The 18,794-nt window shown below is 39.4% G+C and overlaps 1 protein-coding gene across 3 annotated transcripts in view; it reads left to right on the forward strand.

Moving 5' to 3' along the window:
* The window catches only part of LOC145684366 (uncharacterized), an 81,626-nt gene that overhangs the window by 23,875 nt on the left and 38,957 nt on the right, over positions 1-18,794 (forward strand). For all 3 annotated transcript variants that reach the window (XM_081756607.1, XM_081756609.1, XM_081756606.1), the window contains exons 3-8: positions 607-811; positions 4,203-4,371; positions 7,820-7,971; positions 10,365-10,597; positions 11,151-11,315; positions 13,829-14,040. In XM_081756607.1, the coding sequence (XP_081612733.1) occupies positions 607-811; positions 4,203-4,371; positions 7,820-7,971; positions 10,365-10,597; positions 11,151-11,315; positions 13,829-14,040 (1,136 nt within the window). The remainder of the gene's footprint in view (positions 1-606; positions 812-4,202; positions 4,372-7,819; positions 7,972-10,364; positions 10,598-11,150; positions 11,316-13,828; positions 14,041-18,794) is intronic.

Below are 18,794 nucleotides of genomic sequence, written 5' to 3' on the forward strand. Positions count from 1 at the left end.
GAATTATCAGCATCAATTACAAAGGACAAACGATAAATGCAGAGTATTAGGCTATCCGTCGTTATTGCACCGGTTGAGAGAAGAACTCAAGAAAAAACGTGCTTATTTGGCAAAGACAAAATCTCTCTCTATCAAGAAATGCACGGGTACACACCTAAGCAGTTTCGATGGCAAGAATTATGAAATTAAAATTCGAATTATTACATCCACCGTATTCACCAGATTTGGCCCTTAGTGAGTTTTTTTTTTTTAATTTCCAAACTCCAAACAATTACTCGGCGCAAAACGATTCACGTTGAACGACAAGGTCATCGCCCAAGTAGATGCCTGTTTTGATAACCTTCCGAAATCCTACGTTTTGGACAGCTTAAAAACAGTTAGAGAAACGCTGAGGAAAACGTGTCGAGCTAAAAGAAAATTATGTTGAAAAATAGAAAAATCTACCCAAAATGATTTGTTTTTTAAAATCTTTTTAAGGATTTATTGAACGACCCTCGTAAATACTAATTTGAATTCGTCTTTATGTTTGGTAATATATTTGAATTGATAAATTCATCTGGCTACGGAATAAAACCAGAAACAGCTGTATTTTTTGTTTTGTTTCAGAAACAGCTTCAGTTTCCGGAGATCACTTACGACGACCTCCAATATCAAATGAAATTTTGCAGTGTTACCAGAACAAGGCATTCTATAACAGAAATAACTGGCCTCCGATGACGATATCAACGTTCATTTCGTTGGTAGAAAAGATTGAACTGAATTCAGATAATACATTGGACATGCGTCTACTTACAACGTCACTACTCCACAGGTAAATACAGTAGAAAGTTTCCGCAAACGTTTTGTTATTTCTTGTCTACGTCAGAAAAGAAAGCATATTGCCAAATTTAGTGTCTGCTGTGTTTTGAACGTGCTGATCAGCTTTGAGACAATGTTTGCTTTCACTTTCCTCATAATATTGAAGAAATGTATGCACAGTCTCTGACACATTTTAATCTATATACAGTATGGCGCTAAATTCGTTGTACAAAAGCAGAGTAGTGATTCCTGAGAATAAAACAAGCAAAAAAGTTCTAATAAACATAGGGCGAAAACCCCATCGTTTACGTGTCATAGGCTGCCGAAAACATGAAAAAATCAATTCTCAAGGTTCATAGCTCCAAAACTATGGGATCTATTGTAGTCGGGTCAAGATTTCACTTAGGAACTAGTATGTGCTCTATCCAAAAATAACATGTTTTAGAATCCTAAGGTACTCACGAAACAATTTTTATGGATGTAGTTGGAGAGTACTTTATATCATATGCCCGTAGTCAAACTCCCTCTATAAAAATTGTTGTGGAAACACCTCAGGATTCTGAAACACGCATTTTTGGATAGGGTATATACTAGTTCCTAAGTGAAGTCTTGATCCGACTACAATAGGTCCCATAGTTTTGGAGCTATGAACCTTTAAAAATCATTTTTTCATGTTTTCGGTAGCCTATAACACGTAAACGATGGGGTTTTCGCCCTATGTTTATTGGAACGTTTTTGTTTGTTTTACCCTCAGGAATCGCTCCTCTCTTTTGTACAACGAATTTAGCGCCATACTCTATATAAAATTGAAAATCACTATGTTTGTGACTCTAAATCTTCTGAACCGCCCGATCGATCTCGATCAAACTTGTAACATGGATGAGGTTCAAGCCTGGGCTAGGTTTAGGCTATTCAATTTGATGGTAGAACTGAGAGATGGGGGAGAGGTATAAAATAAATAAAATGTAATAACTCCTGAAGCACTCGACCGATCTTGATCAAACTTTCAACATAGATGAGGTTCAGGCCTGGAATCGTTTTCATGATTTAAATTTGACGGAGGAACGTAGGGAGGAGAAGGAGGGGAGATATATATTTTAAAAAAAACAATTTATATATAAGACTGAATGTGACTATTTTTGTAACTTAATAACTCTTGAACTATCCGACCGATCTCAATCAAATTTTCAAGATACATGAGATTCGGATCTGGAAACATTTTTGTAATTTCACTTTAATGGTACATCCTAGGGGAGGGGGAGAAGAGGGGGCGTATAAATAAAAACTAATAAAAGCTAATAACTTTTGAACCACCTAACCAATCTCGATCAAATTTTCAGCATACATGAGTTTAGGAGCAGGGATTACCTTAGGCTATTCACTTTGACGATGCAATGTAGGGGAGGGGGAAGGGCAAAGAAATTTTATGATCAAAATGACCGATATTAATGTTGAATCAATAGTTTTCGGGGTCGATGAGAGAAACAGTGACACTTCTTATGCTGTTTTTTCACAGAACTAGAATCCCCATTTCTTTCTTCTGAAGCCTTGTGTGTGAGAGGTGTTTTTGCCGATTTTTCCTCTCTCTTACTCACCCTTTTCAATACTAAGTACGTGCTACGCCTTTTTTTTAATTTTCAAGGGGCACGATGGCTGAGTGGTAGAGCGCTTACCTTTGGTGTATGGGGTCCCAGGTTCGATCATTGGTCAACCGGACAACATCGTGTCTGTGGTTTTCTCGGGGCACTCCCGTTTCCTCCCAATTTCTCATCCCATCAATCCTTGCTTCACCATTCATTTGCCTTAATCATTGTCTCCATTAGCCTTAAAAGGGCATAATTGTAGGAATCGTATGACGTTAAACTGAAATATTTCGTTTCATTTTTGGGGGCCGCGGTGGCTCAGTGGTAGAGCGTTCACCTCTGGTGCATGGGGTCCCGGGTTCAAACCATGGTCCTGCCAAGTAAACTTTGTGGTGGACAAACACCGTGTGCGTGGGTTTTCTCGGGGTTCTCCAGTTTCCTCCCACTTTCTTCATTCCATCATTTCATTCATTTCTCATAATCACCATCTCCTTTAGCCTAACCGGCATAACTGTGGGACGTAAAACTCACAGATTTCATTTCATTTTTTCGTTTCATTTTTCTTTTTTTTCATTACTTCCGCAGTATTTTCAAAAAAAGTATAATACAGGACATGCGAGGAGCCTTTAACTTCGTCTATTTATACACTTTATACAGGGTTTTTCGAAACAACGCCAACAACATTTGGGAGGTGATTCCTGACACCAAGTTAAAAACAAAAAAGTATAGGCCAACCTGGGTGCAGAAATCCGTCATTTCGGAGTTATAGGCTGTCGAAAACATGAGAAAAAAATAAACTTTAAAGTTCCATAGCTCCAATATACTATGGGAAATACCGTAGTTGGGTCAAGACTTCACTTAGGGACTAGTATGTATCCTATCCAAATATCCATGTTTCAGAATCCTGCGGTACTTCCGCAACAATTTTTATAGAGGTAGTTGGTGAGTGCTTCAAATTATATGCCCGTAACCAAACTCCTTATATAAAAATTGTTGCGTGAGTACCACAGGATTCTGAAACATGTATTTATGGATAGCGTACATATTAGTTTCTAAGTGAAGTCTTGACCCGACTACTGTAGGTCCCATAGTATTGAAGCTATGGGTCTTTAAATTTTATTTTTTCATGTGTTTGGCAGCATATAACTACGAAATGACGAATTTCTACACCCAGATTGCTCTATACTTTTTGTCTTATCTTGGTGTCAGGAATCACCTCCCAAACATTGTCAATGTTTTTTGGAACACCCTGTATACAGATTTGGAAATACTAAGTTTTCATTCAGTTGAGAAAGCACACTTGTTTTTTTATTTTAGAGTTGTTTGTCCTTTTTTTTTTTTTTAGCACCGAAGCTATATGAGATAGACTTACGGCTTAATGTACACAGTAAAATTGTCTGTATTAATTCAATACAATGGCACCCGAGCTTTGTTAAATTTTGACACATGCTTAGTGCTACTTCAACTCCATCCCACTTTGAAGTAAAGTGTTAAAATGGTACTCGTTGCATCAACTGTCTGACATGATAGGGAGCCATTGGTGTTGTTTCATATACAATTGCCAAACACCTACTCTTTCAAAAACATTTTATTTCTTATAAAAGGGTTATTAGTTATGAGGGATATAAATTGTGCCAATATTTATAAATGGTTACTTTGAACGAAATATAGGCGACGACGAAGAGAAACAGAGTAGACATAGAAACAACAGATGGCAGCACTACTAATTATGTAAATATGTTTCGAATTTGAAAATGCACTTCTCGTCTCACGGGTAACATTGTTCAAGTAATTCTTAAAACATCTAAATCTCTGTTGAAGGTTTCGTCTCGATGGTATAGTCAGACACAAAGGCGTTGAGGATTCTCCAGGAATTATCCCATACGGAACCACAGGCTTTCAGTATGACAAGTATCAAATATTGTTTACGAAACTGATTCCAGGGCGTGGAGAACTACTTCCAACTCAGCTGTTTTCTCAACAAGAAAAGGTAAGTACTTGTTTGTTAAGATCTTCCTTACTGTACAACCTCAAAGTTCAAGTGGTCAACATTTTTTCTTTTTATTTCATTATTACTGTTAGCGAAGCATGAATTAATAATACACGCAGGGAAATCATTTCTAGCCAAATGGTTAGTAACCATATAATATCTTCAACGGGCATAGTCCCAGCTTTTGTTCCTGGTAGGGAATAATCATAAATCATCAAATTGTTTATGTTGGTTTAATATTATAAGTTAGTTGCGGAGCTAATGGATTTAGAGGTAGAGAACTCTAGTCTGGATGAGTACGAATAACTGCATTATGAGCTTGTGAGCCAATATTTATAAATGGTTACCATGAACGAAATATAGTCGACGGCGAAGAGGAACATAGTGGACATAGAAACAACAGATGGCAGCACTACTAGTTATGTAAATATGTTTCGAACTAAATATCAGATAAATAAAAACACATTTCGCCTGCTTCGCATAAAAAGTATATTTATTATGCATCAACTTCTTATAAAATGTTCACTATTTATCTTTGAATTTCAGGTAATAATTAGACGAAATTCTCGTTCTTCGGAGGGGAAGAGTAGGTTTGTGGAAATTATTTAATCCTGTTCCCACTTTGCCTTAGGATACACATTTCAATGGAAGTATAATCATAAACATCCGTAATGTCACTTCTTGTCAACCCCACCCCTCAAACTTCTGGCCCCATAACGATGGGGGCTGAATTTGGAGTTAAGCTGAATCGACAATGTCGCTATTTATCGTAGCGACTCCGTAAAGTATGGATTGGAAGACACTAATATTGATCGTTTTCGATTATTTTTACGTGTCATCCATTATCAATTCTTACTCCTCATCCCATTCCGATGAGAGGTCCAAAAAACTATGGTTGTGACACTAATATCACTCATTTTATTTTACATGTCATCTATTCCCTGTTCAGCGTAAGCTCTAAACTCCTATAAACAAAATATTTGTATCCTTCCGCTCGTCACAAATACGATTGGCTAGTGATGTATCACTCCCATACCCCACGGGGAGGAGCAAATTATACACGTGCATTTTGACAATACTGTCTCGTGTTGTCCAGATACTTACAGCAGCAGCAGAACAGAAAGAAAAAACTCGAAAGACGTTAAAAAAATTGAAATTCGCCGTTAAACAATTGTTGCTTAGTGAGTGAAGGTTTCTCTTGTCTGTGTTTCACACAACATTCGCGGAACCGGGATTCATGCCAGCCGTCTTTCAGGCTTGAAAGCAAAATACCCATCCACAGCTGAATTAGTGCCATAATTACTGCGCATGCTTAGTGTTTATTTCTATTGTTTCATTAGCCACACTCGATTACAGTATTATTAGATAATCCGTATATTTTTGTCATTTATAATAATATAGCAGTTTTATATGGAACTTTATAGTAAAAGGAATAATCAAATCATATGATAAATTTTTCGGAGGAGTACAAGCGTCGGTAGGACAACAGCAAATCAGCGAGATTTAGTTTCACGTGGCTTTGTTTATCGCAGTTTAGAGCTTAGGCCGAACAGAGTTTAGTTCTCAACCCTCTCCGAGGAATGCTAAAGGTCTCTTACCCGGCAGTATTTGTTTCTAGATTGTAAGTTATTTGTGTAAAAAGTTTCGGAAGTTGCTGCAGGTTCCAGAATTATGCTGGATCATAAATACATATATTCATATATAACGTAGATATAAAATGCCTTCCTTAAAACACTGTGACATGGCTTTGTTCATTTTTGATGACGAGCTTATATACTTAGTTTCGTGTTCCTTGGTGTGTGATAACTACGGTGTATGTCCAAAAAATAATTTCTATCGGTTCAGCTGTTTATCCGTGATTCGTGACAAACAAGATCACGTTTCAGTTTTATATAGTATAGATTCGATGCACATTATTAGTAATTTCGTTTAAATTCGTTCAAATGTAGTCATATTAGCTCCAAGCGTAGTTACAGGACAGAGACAAATTATAGCTCAAGTCCATTTATAATTGGCCAGGCTCTCAAATGTAGTCATATTAGCTCTGAGCGCAGTTGCAGGACAGAGACAAATTATAGCTCAAGTGTATTTATAATTGGCCAGCCTTTCAAATGTCAGTGCTTGTTTATCGCTGTCACTTAGGTATCAACAACTTAGGGAAAACATAATAATTTATTAGCTTTCTTTTTGAAATGTCGTTATTGAAATATATTTTAAAATTCCATAAAATTTATCTCTGCCTAAAGATCTTCCAAAAATATACTGAATAATATGAAATATTGTGTGTAAGTTTCAGAACAATTAAACCCGTTTCGCAGATTTGTGGAGAATTGAAATAGTATTATTTTTAACGCAGGAAATACATTAAATATTGAGAGTGGATGGAAATATGCAGTAGAAACGAACGTTTTAGGATTTTAACCCACCCTATTATCTAAAGCATAGCATTTATTATGTCTATATATATTGTATAGGTAGAGTCAATAATGGAGCAGGAATCTAGCCCTGCACCAATTTTATTTATAATAATACAAAATAGTCTTTGTGTTCTACAAAGTTAATATTTCAAAATCTCCGTTATGACCTAGGGTGAAGAAAGTAACGTTTCATACGGGAACCCCTTCGCTCATGGCAGCCACCGGGGGGTCTTGTAGCGACTCAGGTTACGGTCCTAGGTGACATCCTCGGCTCATGGCAGCCTCGTGAGGTATGGTTTGTGTTGAGAAATCCCCTTCGCTTCAAAGCAGCCTCCAGAGATGTTAGAATAGGTAGAGTCCAGTGCGACCTCCAGAGCTGTTGTGGATTGGCGATCAGCGGCCAACTGATGCCTCCTTTTTCTGTGGTTCCTATTTTATAGGCCCTCGTCAGGTGGCTCGGCCTTTTTCGGTTCTCATCGTGTTGATCTTCGTGTCTTCCTGTTCAGTGTATCGTCTGCTTGTTTGTAAACGTTAGCACGTGTCATCCATAAACATGTGCTCATGCTGTAATGTGCAGATCCTTAGAATACGTATACATAATAGGTTCCCGTTGACAGTTAACGTCCTTAAAATCATTATTGAAGTTCGATCGAATCATTTTCAATAAAAAAGAAATATCATAGGCGCAACCCGTGCCCTACAACCCATCTGAGGACTTCCCTGCTTCTACCACTAAGAAGGGGTAACAGTGAGGAGGTACGCGGGGGATGTCGTCCCCCACTTCCAGAAAATATCTGTAGCGTCCCTCACTTTCTAATAAAATACAATGGACACAGATATACACGAGGAAACGTCATGCGTCCCCCTACCTTTCCAGATCCACTTTTACCCCTGCCACTAAGCACTTCACAATTTTGCAGGTGATCTTCAGTAATTGGAAAAATAAACTGTTACATTCACCTAAAATAAACCGATACATTCAGCATAATAGTACAAGTATATGAAACTAAGTTTTCCATATTATTTTTCAGTGCACTCTGCATTTTATGTTATCAAGCTCCGTTGAGGAATGGTTGCTTTTGAGTCGAGACGACATTCCTCGATGCAAGTACCAGAATCTCCCACGTGAAACAAGAGATCTACACAATCACACTGACCCAAGAGAACGTGGTCTCAAACACAGGTAATAACATATCATTTATCCAGTTGATTTAGAGTGATTTCAGCAGGAATTAGATGTAGAATGTATAACGTAAAGAGCGTGCTATTACAATCTCAAGAAAGCAGAGAGAAACGCTTATGAAAGATTGCTTTTTAGTCTGGCGTTCAGATAATGTCGCAGACTGGATTTAACGTGAAAATTTCAAAATAAATTATGGAAAACAAAATAACATGTTAAAAAGGGAATATTAAAACTTTTCCTACTTGAAATTCACTGTATAATTGTAAAAATGTTTTTTGTACGAAAAACATTCACTTAGTAGCACTTAACTTATAAGCAAAGGAGGGGAGGAGATAATGATAATTATACAAGAGTCGTGACTACAGTATATTTAGATTTCAGCATTAATATTAACGTAACCGCAAGTTAGTTGGTGGGTAAAGTGAAGAATAACGTTTGTAAACAGTTGGTACAATTTTTAATTAAGAACGATTTTCTTTTATAGTGTACAGTGATCTGTAACCTTGGGGGGAAAACTAGTAGTATATTTGATTAATGGAGCTTAGCAAAACCTCTTTACAGACTTCAAACAGGATCGCCGAACCTGGAGTTCCAATCAAAAACTTCCCTATGGCAAAACAATAAAACTATCCGCCAAAGTTCAGACTAAATCCTGTCGATCATAAACGATGTAGCCTACATAGAGAAGGATTTTGACTTAAATGACAGTAGAACATTTGAACGTGGTTTAAGCGACGTGATAATCTGCATTGTGTCACACCATTACAAAAATATCTTAGTTATCCGCCAGGTTAGACTCGCAACCATATTGTGATGGAATTTCGACTTGGATAACTCACAAAAATATTACGTCACCGTCCGATAAAAGTAACCTATATCATTGAGTTCTGGAAATTACTAACTCTTTCCATTTCACTGCCTTCGCTTCAGTTTAGAATTATCGTCTCTTTTGGAAATTACAGAAGCTGGGAAACGGTATTAACATCTATTAATCTCTACAGAGCGTCTTACATAATCCTACATGTAAATATTTAAAATATAAACGCTTGCACACATACAGATGGTGATCAGAAAAACGGAAACACCTGTAGTTGGCAACACGTCAGGGGTTGGCAGTGGTGTCGTGGCGCCCGCGGCGCCGGACCGCTAATGGTAGTGTGTTAGGTCGGTCTCCATACTACATCAGGCGCAGTGGAACAGCAGTGTCCAGTGACTGCAGCAGACGGAGGTAGTGTCAAATGGGAGACCTCTCATTTTCAAAGAGGGCAAATTGTTGGTGCGCGGTTATGTGGAGTGAGTGTGACGGCAGTAGCTACTGTGTTAGGTGAGTCGCGTGGGACAGTGTTGAAGGTGATGACGGCCTACACAACACACGGGAAATCCACATCGGGGAAGCGGAACAGTGAACGGAAGAAAATCATGAGTGACAGGTCACGCCGGGTATTAAAGCGCATTGTCACGCAGAACCGTCGTGCCACTGCGGAGCAAGTGACGGTGGAACTCAATCAGCACCTCCCCCACCCTGTTTCGACAATCACAGTCCGCCGCGAATTACATGACATGAATTTACGGGGTCGTGTTGAACGGGCCAAACCGCTCATCAGGGACCACCAGGGAACGCTTTCGCACTCCGAAAATGGTGCCGCAACCATGCAACTTGGACCGTTGAGGACTGGAAACATGTGATATGGTCGGATGAGTCATCCTTCACCCTATTCCCAACCACGGACCGTGTTTATGTGTGGAGAACGCCCAAAGAAGCTTATGATCTGCAGTGTCTCCGCCCAACTGTGAAACATGGCGGCGGCTCGGTGATGCTGTGGGCCGCCATATCATGGTTTTCATTGGGTTTTGTGGTCACACTTAGCGGATGAATCACTACCAACGATTATGTCGCAATTTTAGGAGGCCACTTGCATCCTATGGTCCGGATGTTGTTCCCGGACAATGACGCCATCTTCCAGGATTATAATGCACCCATTCACTCAGCTGGCGTTGTTGCAGCGTGGTTTGAGGAACATCGGGATGAAGTTCAACACCTCCCCTGGCCCGCCCAATCCCCAGATCTCAACATAATTGAACATCTGTGGTCCGTCTTGGAAACACGACTCCAGCGATGATTTCCCCTCCATCCTCTCTCAGAACTGACTGATGCCCTGCACGAGGAATGGTGTAAAATTCCACTTGCTACCATTCACGACCTCTATGCCTCCACCCCACGTCGCATCAAGGCTGTTCTGAAGGCGAAAGGTGGCCCGACTCCATATTAATCTGGTAAGTTGCAATTTCGTTCAGGTGTTTCCACTTTTCTGATCACCATCTGTAGATTATAGCAATGAAGCTCTAGAATCAGGCATTTTGGTATATGGAAGTGTTGATTCGTTCTATTTCAGTATTTTTATGTCTGAGGATATCTGTCCAGTAGAGTTTGGTGTTGTGCACACAAGATGGGGAGATATATCTTTAGGAACATTGTTGGCAGGAATTGCAACTGGATTGCAACCACAACAAGTGAGCATCATGGACATTACCAAAAATTTCAGTTTGGTAAACTCAACTGATGATGATACTCCAAACCTGTACTCCACAGAGCAAATAGATGCAACGTGGGCAGCAACTCTTGCAGGTGAGTAATCAAATCTATCGTCAACATGCTCTACTTTCACCACCTATTTGAAGCACTTACCAAGAATTATATCCACATAATTATGATCGCTTTTATTCATTACCTGAGTAAAACATTTTATATCTTTCGCTGTTCAACACCCCGTTTCCTTCTCATCTAGCTTCACAAACTCCTACCAAATCTAGATTATTTTCTTTCATTTCTTCTTTAAGATTTTCTAATTTTCCTCCCTGTAACATAGTACGTACGTTCCATGTCCCTATCCTAAACCTTTTGCTCTTCCTTGTCTTTCTTTCTCTGTCTGTCTTCCCCACATTGCTACTTTCTCGTCCAGTAGTTCTTTCCAAACCATCCCCTTCCCGGAGATCCGAATGGAGGGATATTTTACCTCCGGAATTAGATTTTGACCTGCGAAAGACTTTCGACACAGTGTCAAGGAATTTTATTTATGTTACACTGTTTTTTTATTATTATTATTTAATTCTGTTTTATTTATGTCGCACTGACTCGTAGCTCACAATTTAACATTTCTTTGTTTCCATTTTTTCTTTAGGAGATTTGGCTGAAGTAGCCCTTCTCCAAGGGATTCATACACGTAGTAACTTATCGATAGCCAGGCACGCTTATTGGAATAACTCTTTCTATCCTCAGTGGTACTTTCTTATACCTGACGAACGCTACGAAATGACAGCTGCCGAGTTTCTTGGAGGTATTGACGGTAAGTTGGGAACGTATAAATTACAAATACGTTTATGCACAAGGAGTACATAAAGTTCTACAAGAAACTAAAACTACCTAGCTTTGTAACTTATGTTTATGAATACAAAACTTATGGGTGAAAAGGGGTAAAGTTTAGAAGTTTCGTTCTGGTCATACTTTAAGGACGTTGCACTAATGATTCAAGTTCCAAACAACGTATAGGAAACCATCCCCTACAGGGACAACTATGAATGGCGCGTGGTTTCAACGAACCACATCATTGGCACACCTTTCTTCGAGGAAGCCACGGTAGATGATTATACACATCATCAATGAGGTCCATGTGTAACAAGATGGGAGCCGCCACAGTTTGCTCCTGAGATTCGGTCATTTTTTAGCGAACAATTTCCGAAGAGATGGATTGGCAAAAGAGGATCTACACACTTGACCCGCAAGACTTCTCACCTTGCGATTACTGGCTGTGTAAACGTGTAAAGAAGAGGTTTATGGGCGTAAACCAGTCAACGTGGACAACCTGAAGGACAAGTTAAGAGATACGGTTCTGAATATCCCAGACAAGCGGCATCAATACTGCAATATCCCTCATATTTGTACACAAGAACACGTGCTTCTCCACGAAAATCATCAAGTAGGCGACAGGAGTTACCTAAGAAGAAATACGAAGAAGGACATATAGAACCACGTAGGACTGCTACAACCCCTCCACACACTGCGCCTCCAAAATCGGCTATAAAAGAGCATGTCGAGGGACAGAAGACGTCAGCTCCAACTGATCACTCCTACCTTTCTCTTCGAGCTGCTCTGGGCAGGAGATATTACCTATTTCCACCCTGTTACTGACCGGGGGTTCCTTTCGTCTCTGTACTGCAGTGGGCAGGAAGTTCCTTTTGATTCCACGCTACACTAAGCAGGAGACACTAACCCACCTCCGAGCTATTATTGGCAGAAGGTTCCTTTTCTCTCCGCGCTGCATTGGGTAGGAGACACCATCCCACCTCCGAGTTGCTACGGGCAAAGGTTCCTTACCGTCAATCTCAAAGACCTCCGCACTGCTACGGGTAGGTCTAATCGAAAAGAGAAAAGACTATTACTTAGTGAAAAGTGTACAAAGCAACTTACTAGCTTATTTGTAGAATAGTGTACAAAGAAATTTGCATAGAACTTTTGTAATAAAAAGATGAGGGAACAGAAATAACTCTGTACCGTCTCAGCGATACATTACAGTACGAAATTCTTGGTTTCAGAAACAAAAAACGAGTCCAACAGTGTTTGAATGTGAATGATGTACAATTGTATGTACGTTTGACAATCAACTTTAACAAGCAGAAGAAAAATTTGAACCTTACTATAAGTCAGTGTTCGAAGTGGATAAAGAGCAAAGACGGTATGTTTTATTATTTATTTATTTCGACTTATTTTACATGTCGAGGTTAAGGCTATATGTAGCCTTATCTACCACCTAAACATGACACAAAATTGAAAAATCATAGAATATACTAACAATAGCAAAAGAAAAAAGTTAGAAAGTAAAAAAAAAAAACACAAGAAACAGACGGTCCCTTGAACACACACACACACACAAATAACACACACAAATATAATATAGTGCTACACAAAAGTACATACATGTAACAATATGTAATAAATGTTGAGTTTCATATCTTTATGACAAGCTTCTCTATTGGCTCTTCTGTTACTGTGTCCATTCAACCCTGCTTCGATAACAATAAATTATAAACTGCTCTTTTAAAAGATGCTAAAGATTTTGACTCACGTACCGAGGTTGGCAAAGTATTCCAATCACGACACGTTGAAATTATATATGATTTGGAGGAATAAGTTGATCTATGAATAGGAATTGCAAGTTGGCTATTAAAACGTGATCTTGTGTCCCTCTGATGGAAATAAAAAAAAAATTAAGGTGTTTTAGAAGATAGGAAGGTTCTGTAAAAGTAAGTGTTTTATACAGCAGTACTAATTAGTGCAATTTTCGCCGTTGCTGCATCTTCAGCCATTGCAGCTTTTTAAGGAATGACTTAACATGATTTGAGAATTTTAAGTTAAAAATAAAACGTATATGATTATGATTATTATGATAAAACGTATTATGATTTTGTCTCAGCGTACCGGCTATTTAAATATCGTCTTGGTCATTGAAAAACCACAGACGGTATGTCCTTATTACTGGAAAACCAGAGGCGGTATGGCATATCACCGCATACCGTCTCACTTCGACCACTGCTATAAGTACAAACAAAATTTTGTGTTAATAAACATAATAATTTTCAAATTGTAGAATTTCGGATTCCTGCAGGACTTTATAGACTCTCTGTTGATGGAATCTTTAGAATTTAAAATAAAATATAAACAATTTCTTAAGTATTACTGATCTCAAATAGGCTAACACTTTCATATACACAAGTTTTTCTCCAGAACAAAAAGAAAATTAGAAAATAATGTTGCAGAAACTTAACCTAATACATCAAAGTAATAATATTGTTATTATAATAGGTTTATTAATAGCCAGTCAAATACCTCGATGGATGGAGAAAATAAAAGACTTGAGATTAACCCAGTTGTTGGACATGTATTACTCCGAAAGAGGAGTTGCAATGGACATTTATTACCCCAGTGGACTTCCTGCATTCGAAAACACTTTCAAGGCATGCAATAGGATGAAGAACTTCAAAAAAAACTACGAGAAACATGAGTTATATGAGCAAGTAAGTAAATATTTTCAGAAAAAGAAATTATGCTTTGGTTAACTTGTGTTATTTATTTGATAGAAGTAAATTGTAATAAATAGACATTAGCAACAGGATAAATGTACATTATGAAGTCTACATTTCAAGGTTTGCGTTGAGAATGAGTCAAGATTCTCCACTGATATGCCAGGGGTGCCCACAAGGGGGGCTATGACGCAAACTGCGTCATTGAAATATTTGGGGGCGGGTAAAAATCTATATAAATATGTTTGAGAGGGTGTAAAAATTAATCGAAAAGAATTTTTTTCATGGAAGAACACCTACAGATAAGCAATTGAGGGGGAGTGTATCATGGACATGAGGGGGGGGCAACACTGGATATGCTGTAGGTAGAGTTCCATGTTTGTTATTTTATACTGCCATAGAAAACTTAATAGCAATTTCATGTAAGTTTATGCATATGCAAAGGAATTCAGAAGAAGTTTCTACATAAAAATGAATAAACATACAAGTACAATGGTATACATACCAATTTAAACGAAATTTTATGCAGAATGCAAATCAAGTTACCGAGGTTACTTACATTAATATGAAGTAACTTAGTTGGATGTATATGCAATTTGATGTCTCCATGGCACTGTCTGGCTCCATGAGTTTACTAGGCTGCACATGATGCCAGACTCGAATGAAGTACAAACAATGGTGCTATTCAGCCGGTTCGCAAGAACCGTTTCTTAAAATATTTCGAGTTCGCAGAACCGTTTGTTATACCCAGACAGACAACGGAAGACCTAACCAAGAGTGAAAGAAAGAAACCAAACAAATTGGTGAAAACACCTCTTTATTTTCCCGCTTGATTGCATTGTTGTGAAAGCAAAGAACTGAATTATTTCAATTTAATGGGCAGACAGAAATTTGAATACGAATTCCGGAATTTCGTCCGGAATACTGGGATGTGTGAGTGTAATGAATGTGATACTTATATAATGTCTATTACGTGTGCTACCTATTTGTTTTCGTATAATTCCGAGATCTTCATCAGTTCCGGAGATATGTGTTGTCGTCGAAGTAATGTGTACGAAATATTGGACTTTTCATCGATATCTCGAACGATCGCTTGTCATGACCCATGCTGTTATTCCTCAAAACATGGTCCTTCCCTGGTGGGACACCCTATATATCTATGTCTATTTATCTATCTTTATATATATATATATATATATATACGAGGCAAATGCAAAAAGAGGAAGTAATCGTTGGAGGCAATGTCGGGACTATATGGAGAGTGGTCAAACAGGTCCTAACGAAAATCTTGAATCTTCTTCTCGACGACGGCAGCGGTATGAGGACGCGCGTTGTCGTGAATGAGGATGTTTCCGGACGACAGTTTCCCGTGGCGTCGATTTTGAATCACACGTCGCAGTTTTTGAGCGTGTCACAGTGCATGTCAGCTGTAACTGTTGTCCCACGTTCCAAGAAATCAACCAACAGAATGCCCTTATCGTCCCAAAACACGGTAGCCATCAGTTTGCGACTCAAGTGCTCCGATTGCTTAAACTTTTTTTGGTTTGGGGGAATCTTGTTTGGCATCCCTGCATGGACTATTGTTTGAATTTGCCGTTGGTGTACGAGATCCGCATCTCGTCGCCCGTCACAATGTGAGAAAATAAGTTATCTTCCTGTTTTCGATAACAATACAAAAACTGTTGGGCACTGCACATTCCCTGCTCTTTCTGCTGGTCTGTTAGCATTTTCGGCACCCACCTTGCACTCAACTTGTAATATCCAAGCGTTTCTGTGACAATCCTGTAGGTTGTAGTTCGTACAACGTGGAGAAAGTCATGATCCAGAACACTGATCGTCAATTGCCGATCACTTCGCAGTTTTTGGTTCACTTACTCCACGAGGTCTTTCATCTGGACACTAGACCTGCCACTCCGGTCTTCATCGTGCACTTTGGTGCGACCATTTTGAAACTCGCGACAACATTCGCGAACCTTTCCTGCACTCATTACTGTACGTTCATACACTAGGCACAATTCCCGATGGATATCAACAGCAGAAGTTCCTTTTGCAAGGAAAAATCGTATCACAGCGCGCACTTTACAACTAGCGGGAGAAACAATTCTCATGGCCATTGCGATCTGTCTTACATGGGCTTCCAAACTCCTACTGACTCAAGACAACCATTGCAGTGGCTTCGTCAACAGACGTCGTTGACGCTGCATGCGTGAAATCGTGTTCCGCCTATCCCATTTCACTATACGGTCCTTCTGGAATAGATATATATACCGTATATATATATATATATACCGTATATATATATATATATATATATATATATATATATATATATATATATATATATATATATATATATATATATATATATATATATAGACTATATGATCAAAACTATCCGGACACCTGGCTGAAAATGACTTACAAGTTCGTGGCGCCCTCCATCGGTACTGTTGGAATTCAATATGGTGTTGGCCCACCCTTAGCCTTGATGACAGTTTCCACTCTCGCAGGCATACTTTCAATCAGATGCTGTAAGGTTTCTTGGGGGAATGGCAGCTCTTAGAACATCAATGTAGGCCTGCGCTGTGAGAGTGCCACGGAAAACAACAAGGGGTGCAAGCCCCCTCCAAGAAAAACACGACCACACCATAACACCACCACCTCCGAATTTTACTGTTGGCACTACAGACGCTGACAGATTACGTTCACCTCGACATACCCACACCCTGCCATCGTATCGCCACATTGTGTACCGTCATTCATCACTCCACACGTTTTTCCACTGTTCAATCGTCCAGTGTTTACGCTCCTTACATCAAGCGAGGCGTCGTTTGGCACTTACCTGCGTGATGTGTGGCTTATGAGCAGCCGCTCGACCATGAAATCCAAGTTTTCTCACCTTACGCCTAACTGGCATAATACTTGGAGTGGATCCTGATGCAGTTTGGGATTCCTGTGTGATAGTCTGGATATATGTCTGCCTATTACACTTTACGACCCTCTTCAACTGTCGGCGGTCTCTGTCAGTCAACAGACGAGGTCGGCGTGTACGCTTTTGTGCTGTACGTGTCCCTTCACGTTTCCACTTCACTATCACACCAGACACTAGAGATGTTTAGGAGTGTGGAAATCTCGCATACAGACTTCTGACACAAGTGATACTCAATCACCTGACCACGTTCGAAGTCCGTAAGTTCCACGGAGCGCCTCATTCTGCTTTCTCACAATGTCTAGTGACTACTGAGGTCGCTGATAATGAGTACCTGGCAGTAGGTGGCAGCACAATGCACCTAGTATGAAAAATGTATGTTTCTATGGGTGTCCGGATACTTTTGATCACATAGTACATATATATACAGTGGCGGATCCAAGGGGTGCTATAGCCCCCCCTTGACGCTCAGGTATACACTGGATAAAATGGACTTCAATCCTGCTTTACACTGGATAAAACGGCAAAATATGTTTTAGCCCCTCCCTTGATCATATCCTGGATCCGCCCCTGTATATATATATATATATATATATATATATATATATATATATAGAGAGAGAGAGAGAGAGAGAGAGAGAGAGAGGGTCTTCGTTCTCTGCAGACAAAAGTCAAGCTGCACCAAGTAACACGTCCCTTTTCACTTTTCAATATAATATCCAAGGCAGCACAAGTAATTTTCTCACCGTTGCGTTGCATTTTTGCAATCTATCTGCAAACACTCGAGGTGTAGAGAACGAAGAACATTTTTTACTGCTGTCTGAACCTACAAATCATTCTGTAAACGTTGACCCTGCAGGTGTGACTTCAGTTGAGGAAGCAAGTGAAAATTACTCGGGGCAAAGTCAGGGCTATAGGAGTTCATGGTAACTTTTCACGTTTTATTTCTCGAAGTTTAGCCTTTGTTAGTGCTGCAGTCATTGCATTGTCATCCAGAACAATACACCAGCAGAGAGGAGTTCTGGACGTTTATGGCGAATTGAGTTTTTATTTTCTCCAGTGTTTGACAACAGCATGTAGCATTGACTATTTCCCCTTTCTTCAAAAACTCTGTGAACACTATTCCCGTGGAATCCTAAACAAACAGTCACAAGATCATTACCTGCAGATGGTCGAAACTTGAACTTTTTTTCTCATAGGGGACATGGGATGTTTTCATTCCATCGACGTCCGCTTGAATTCTGGACTGTAGTGATGAACTAACCTCTCATCCTGAGTCACAATACGATGGAGAAAATTGTTCCTTGCATTGTGATATCAGGTCAGAAAATCCAGGAAACAAGCCATACGCGTGTTCCGATGTTGCTCAGCGACCCAACGCGATGAAACTTTTACGTATCTCATTCTTTCGTGGATGATTTTGTGTGCAGTCTCGATTGAATGTTCAAATCAGCGGCTGCTTCATAAATCTTGATTCTTCGGTTGGACAACACCAGTGCATCCACTTTGTCAATCAATATTGTGTGATTGACTAGAGACGGGAGATATCTTCATCGAATACACTTGTTCGTCCTTTAGAAAACAATTTGGACCATCTTCACACTACTTGCATTGAGGTTACAGAGTCTTCACAAACAACAACCAGTTTCCTGTAAATGTCGATGGAAGCAAAACCACTTGCCCACTCATACCGGATCACAAAATGAATCTCTTCTTTACTCCACCACCATCACACTACATTGTTCCGCCATTACTCACTACTCCTTATAGACAGGGCACGTCTTTCAGTGCATGACTTATGTTAATCATGTACCGCGCA

The sequence above is a fragment of the Thermobia domestica genome, chromosome 4, assembly GCF_964235325.1.
Source record: "Thermobia domestica chromosome 4, izTheDome1.hap1.1, whole genome shotgun sequence".
Classification (NCBI taxonomy): Eukaryota; Metazoa; Arthropoda; class Insecta; order Zygentoma; family Lepismatidae; genus Thermobia; species Thermobia domestica.